Source organism: Alligator sinensis, unplaced genomic scaffold (assembly GCF_000455745.1).
Source record: "Alligator sinensis unplaced genomic scaffold, ASM45574v1 scaffold1269_1, whole genome shotgun sequence".
Taxonomy (NCBI): Eukaryota; Metazoa; Chordata; order Crocodylia; family Alligatoridae; genus Alligator; species Alligator sinensis.
The window spans coordinates 294,222-300,800 of record NW_005843072.1 but is presented as its reverse complement, the minus strand read 5'-3'; the positions used below and the strand labels follow the sequence as shown (position 1 = coordinate 300,800).

The window sequence follows — 6,579 nt, the reverse complement described above, 5'->3', positions numbered from 1 at the left end:
CAGGAAATGATAAATGTTCTTTTCTCTAAACTAAGAGCTCTTTTTTTTCCCCATGGAGATAAGGAGTTTGCCATTTAAGGACCCAGACTTAGCTGACTGCCACACTGTGTTACTACAGGTTAGGGCAGAGGCAAAACATGCTCCAAACCACACATCTGTTCCAATGATACAAGCACTGTCTTGACTCCAGGGTAGTTGCCAGCATAAAATTAGAGCAGCTTTGCTGCTGTCCAGACCACTACGAGGTGCTTCAGGCACCTGACAACCACCAGGCTCTAGGAGGAAACCGCCTCTGGTAGCAGAGGAAGAACTCCTGGTTCCTAACTGAAACCCAAGTGGGTGATGCAAATAGTATTTTCCTAAAGAAGGAGACTGCCCAAGAGAACCAGTCTTCACAAAGCACCTGGAATCAAGTAAGTTGCAGCTGTAGCTCAAAGAATTTGGCAAGAAGCTACTTCCATGTGAAACAAGATCAGAATTTCAAAGATGATGCTAAGTTATTTTAACAGCTAAGGAGGAAGTCGTATAAACAAAGTCCACAAGAATAATTTATAGGAAGAGCTCACCTCCACATCATCTGCTTCAACTAGTATCTATCTCATTTTTAGGGCCAATAAATCTTGAGTCAAAACATTCCTATGTGTGAGGTACTCATTGCTGAGATCAAGCTGTTTATTTTCATATTGATCCCATAGTTTGTCTGCTTGTAGTCTGGATATTTTCCATTATTATTCCAGATCTCAAATTTTACTCAAAAATCAAAACTATTGTACCTTCAAGAGTAAGGAATCTACCTTAACAGTTTCAAAAGTGAAATTACTGAAGAGCAACAAACTTCATGCTCAGCCCCATTTTGGAAAATTCCCTTTGATCTCAATTTTTTTTTAAACCTTTTCCTGGCATGAGTCTCAGATTAGGAAGTTGGCTATGCAAAAACATTGTGGATGGCATCTGCAGCACAGATGAAGCTCTTGGAAGGGTTTGCACAATAGCTGATGAGGTATTTATTTACTTGCTGATTTCCACAGCAGTGTCTTGGAAAAATGCTTTAAAATTCGGGGTGGGGAGGGAGCCTTTTGAGTTCCAATTTTCATAAGGGGCAAATAGTTAACAAATAGAGGAACTGCTGGGTGGATCAAGCCCATGATCCACTTAAGTCCAATTTCTTTGCTAAGTGTGTCCAGCACCAAACTGCAGAGAAAGGGTAACATCCTGATAGTAGGTACAAATAGGATAACATTCCTCCACAAGTCATCCCAACTGGCTTGTATCCTAGATCAAGAGACTGAATATACCCTTCCCAAACTATAGATAGTTAGTCAGACAGAAGCCTGTTCTTTTTTGAATCGTACAACATTCCTGACTTCAGTTTTAAATACCTAAGAGACCTTAACATTTTCAAAGGAGGAGTGCTTAGCATTTTCTGAAATTAGGCCTGCTAAGACATCTGAAATTGGATGCCTAAAATCAATAAAGCAGTTTTGAGAATTAGATTATCATTATCTTAGTGGCCATCAAGCACCAAATGGCTAGGTCTAGGTAATTCTGTAGCATAACCCTTGGAACTGTGGACGCCTTCTCATGTTTAGATCATCACTCACAGCCTTCACTGGTTGTGAAAGGGTGTTACGTAATGTCCCCTAGGAGCTCTAATGGTGCGTTAAGTGGAATTTGCTATCATTGGCAGTCTAAAAGCAGAAACAATTAAATGTTTAAACATTTGTCACAACTATCATGAGATCATCACAAACAGTAATTACATAAGACTGCCACTGAATGTCTTGGTTTGACATTACTGACATCTCTGGATATCAAATGAAAAATGATTGTTTACTTCTGACGTTTTTCACGAACGTGTTTTGGTACAAGGGGCCCATGACTTATGTAACGTAACTCAGTCGGCACTTCCCATGCACTTTTCCATTTCCTTCAGCCTTTTCACAAACTCTTGTGCTTCCTTGTCCATCCGTCCCTCCAGCATCTTCAGTATTGACTTAACTAGAGAAAAAAAAAGTGTACAAAAGGTCAGTTGCACAGAACCAAGTAATTAACATTTTGAAGCTAAAAGTTCACACAAAGGCCAGCAGTAGATGATTTAAACAAATAAAAGAAAGCAATGGGAATACAACAGAGTTGCCTGGAGTATGCAGACATGAGACATCAGTGCCAGCTGGTTATGTGAATTTTATTCTTGAGCAGACAGGTAAATGTGCAATTAATAAACCTCTAGAGTAATTTTCTGGTCCTACGATCAGACAGGAAATTAAGGATTAAATTCATAAGGCCACAGCTGCAGCTCTGACACCTTCTGAAACTAACTAAGGTACACTTCAAAAGAGAAATTATTCAGAAAATGTGTCAGTAAGAACTATATTTGAATAACAAATTATTGTTAAAGGGTGCAAACAAGCATTCAAGGGACCTAGTTTGGTGTACTTAAGCCACCTAAACTTCAACCAAAAGCAGCACAGACAACTCAAGGTAGGTAACTCAGGGCGGGGGGCAGGGCTGGTGTAGCTCCAAGTCCAGTAAGGCTCAGTAAGTCATTATTATGGGGATAATATGATAAAAGGGCATGGAGACAAATGCAAATAAGAAAATTTAACAGCTGTGTGGCACGCATGAATAGAGAATATGGAGGAAAATTAGGAAGAGTGGAGAGAAAAAGCTCAATGATATGTTACCATTATTAGCTTTTGGTCTTGTCAGTTTAAGAACAGTTGGCTGAACATTTTTCAAGCCACCAGATACTTCAAGTTCATTCAAACCACAGATCAGATTCATTGGCATGACAGCTTCTCCAGCAAAATCATTTGATGACAGCCAGTCATGATCCATCACTGTAAACAGAATGCAGGCTGCCCGTCTCCTGCATTGTTTATATGTAACTGAACTGCAAGGAAGGGGAACATTTAACAGCAAATACATTTTGGCAGGATTACCTTAGGGCAAAGATTTATTATAATGTAAAAACCACAAAATGTGTTCTCTGTTAATCACTTTCAATGCACACAAGTCTATAACATGTATAATCTATAGCATCTCTTCTGACTTCACTGTTCATGTGGATGTAAAGTGAAAACAAAATCTGGCAACAGGCACTGGCTCTATATTCCTTTTCTATACTCTCAAAAGAAAATGGTTTAAGAAAAGTGTAATGAAATTTGGCATTCTCTGCTTAGGACTGGTCAGCAAGTGGTGCTGCAGTGTGGGACTGAGGGATATCAGCATGCTTGTTTCAGCACTATGTACATGTGATATTCGTTCCTCAATATTCATAAAAAAATATCACAAATCTAAAACTGCAGCTTCTAACGCAGGAAATAAAGAATATTTTACACACTCACAAATGGAAGAGTTCGTCATACACAGGGTTCAGAGTTTTGGCCTTAACTTGTGTTCTTTGGCTTTTTACCATTGGGAAAACATGGTGAGGACAAAGCTCAATGATGACAAAAGGGTCACTGAGACCTAAAAGAAAACAGAAAAGAAAATAAGTAATTAACTAGAGTCTAAAATTGCCACCTCAACAATACCTGTATGATGGTCATTATGCACTCAAATGATGCACCACTTTTGTTTGAGCGCATTATGTCACAATATCCCGCACCACTCCACATAAGCATGTTCAGTAACTTTAAAAATGTCTGGCTGGGTCAGAAATTTATGAACTACTTACCCAATGAGCATCTAAAATTAACATAATCAACAGCTCCAGCAGACTATTCTGTTCAACTTGTTTGGCATCACTTTTATCCAACTGCTCCAAACTGTTCTACTGTGAGCATCTCGACACACTGAGGACAACTGTTCTAAATCCCTCGTATGTTGAAATTTTCAGCAGAGCAAAATTCAGGCAAAATGAATCGTTATGATAGTCTGTGGCCAGCAGTCATTACTACTTCATTAACAGACAGTTTTCTAATAGAAGGAATTAAGAGATCCAAATGGCTTTCATCTACACAACAAAATGAAAGCAGGGTCCTTTTTTCTGCTGTCTTCAAATAGGAACAGGTTTTAGATTATACACTTAAGGGTTCAAGCAGCCTTATATTTACCACTTAATTTTAATTCAGCTTCACTCTCTATTGATTCATTACCATTAGCATCCAATGCTATGAGGTCTGCAGCATGCAAGACTTCAACGTGGAGTTTCTGTTCAGAAGCTTCATAATAACATTTCACACTTATTCGCCCATATTTGCTTTGATCAGTTGATCTCTGGAATAGAAAGAACAAGCAACGGAAAACTTGATAGCATAATTAAACTGTGTTACTCTACTGCAAACAGAACTGATGACAGTTCTCTCCCACATCACAATAACGGGTGATAGAAATTAGAGGTACCAGATAATGAGAGACCACTAACTATGACAAGATTAAAAATACCAGGATTTCTTGGGATATACCTAGCACTGTGTCCCCACTGCTACTGCAGAGGGACACTCCAGTTCATGCTCCTCCCATCTGTTCCTGCTTGCATGTGCCAAACCTGAAAATGCAACAGTTGATGCAGCTCTGGGGACACTTCCCACAGCTGCTCTCAAGTACACCAGGGACAAAAATCTCAAGAGCACACATAAGCAAACACCCCAGAGAGCTTCACTGATGCACTTCCAGACCTAGCATGCATAAGTGGGATTGGTCAGCAGGGCATACTTGGGAGTGCCTTCCCCAAGAGCCCTGAGGTCTGTGGCGTAGATACAACACTCAAGGTAGGAATAGACATTGCCTGACGTCTCATTTGGGCTGCCACTTTTTTTTTTTTTTTTTTTTTGGGGGGGGGGGGGGGCACAAATAAATGTCACTTCCCTTTTTTGTGCCACATCAGAAGAAAATCTGCTGCTGTATTTCAGTGGACGTCAATAAGCTCTGTGGCGAGAGTGCAGGCAACTTAAGTTGCTTGCATTCTCCAGCCACTGTTGGCAGGTGCTTTGGGGGCCTGAGGGCCCTGCAAGCCGCCAGAGCACCTATGTGGGGTCCCCCTGCTTACAGAGAGGCACCCTGGGCAAGCTCGACACACTTGTCTATAAGTGGGGAAGTTGGGGTTGATCTCCAGGGGCAGGTCTCTGCAAGTTGGGAAAGCCTATATGGGTCCAGACAGGGAGGCACAGGATGCAGGGAATTCCCAGTGCCCATGCCTCCACTGGGCACCTGCTTACCCAGGTCTGCCCTTGGAATATCTGGCAACTCATCTGTTTAAGGAGGGAAAAATCAAACTCTCTCTGTTCACCCAGACCCATCCCCACCATGGCTCACCAAAAGCATTCGGGAAAGTCTCCTTGCTAAAAAGGAGGCTTACCCCCAATGGAAAGGAGGGGTCATCACCAAGGAGGACTATTCAGCAGTTGCTCGGGGGTGTAGGGGGGTAGTTAGGAAGGCCAAGGCAGAGATGGAACTGGGACTAGCTTTCCGGATTAAGGACAACAAGAAGTCCTTTTTTTAAATACATAGAGAGTAAAAAGAAGGCCCCGGGTAATGTGGGGCCCTTGCAGGACGCGACGGGGAATCTGGTTGTCACACCAGACGACAAAGCCAACATATTTAATAATTTCTTTGCCTCTGTCTTCCTCAGTAAGGACCAGAACTGCCACCTCCCTGCTAGGCCCCCATCGGGCCCCGAGGGAGGCACACCTGAGCCCAGGGTAAGTGAGGATCTAGTTAGGGAGCTGCTGGAGGGGCTGGACGTTTTTAAGTCAGCCGGTCCGGATGATCTCCACCCTAGAGTTCTAAAGGAACTGGCCGGGGTCATTGCGAGTCCCCTGGCGCAGCTTTATGATCACTCGTGGTGCTCTGGAGAGGTGCCGGAGGACTGGAAGAGGGCCAACGTGGTTCCCATCTTCAAAAAGGGAAGGAAGGAGGACCCAGGAAACTATAGGCCAGTCAGTCTTACCTCGATCCTGGGCAAGCTGTTCGAGAAAATTATTCTGGCACACATCCAGGAGGGGCCAGCAGGGAAATGCATGCTCAGGGGCAACCAGCACGGGTTCATCAGCGGCAGGTCATGTCAGACCAACCTGGTGGCCTTCTACGATCAGGTCACTAAATCATTGGATGAAGGGGTAGCAGTGGATATAGTCTTCCTGGACTTCCGGAAGGCTTTCGACACTGTCTCTCACCCCATTCTCATTAGGAAACTGGGGGACTGTGGCGTAGACACCCACACAGTCCAATGGGTCGCCAACTGGCTAGAGAGCCGCACCCAGAGGGTGGTAGTGAATGGGTCCTTCTCAGCCTGGAAGGACGTGGGCAGTGGGGTCCCGCAGGGCTCGGTCCTCGGGCCCGCCCTGTTCAACATCTTCATCAGTGATTTGGATGAGGGGGTGCAAAGCACCCTGTTCAAATTTGCTGATGACACCAAGATGTGGGGGGATGTGGGCACAATAGAAGGGAGCAACAGGCTACAGTCGGACCTTGACAGGTTACAAGGATGGGCGGAGAACAGGATGGGGTTCAACACAGACAAGTGCAAGGTGATGCACCTGGGGAGGAACAACCGGCACCATACCTACAGGCTGGGGAACTCCCCTCTTGTCAGCACGGAGGTGGAAAAGGATCTTGGAGTCATTATCGACTCCA

The 6,579-nt window shown here is 43.7% G+C and overlaps 1 protein-coding gene across 1 annotated transcript in view; it reads right to left on the bottom strand.

Moving 5' to 3' along the window:
• Positions 1-6: 6 nt before the first annotated feature.
• The window catches only part of BAIAP3 (BAI1 associated protein 3), a 71,095-nt gene continuing 64,522 nt past the window's right edge, over positions 7-6,579 (bottom strand). Inside the window, exons 29-32 of the mRNA XM_025193583.1 lie at positions 4,101-4,221; positions 3,348-3,471; positions 2,685-2,893; positions 7-1,998 (exon numbers count right to left, since the gene is read on the bottom strand). Of these exons, the coding sequence (XP_025049368.1) occupies positions 1,895-1,998; positions 2,685-2,893; positions 3,348-3,471; positions 4,101-4,221 (558 nt within the window). The 3' untranslated portion in view covers positions 7-1,894. The remainder of the gene's footprint in view (positions 1,999-2,684; positions 2,894-3,347; positions 3,472-4,100; positions 4,222-6,579) is intronic.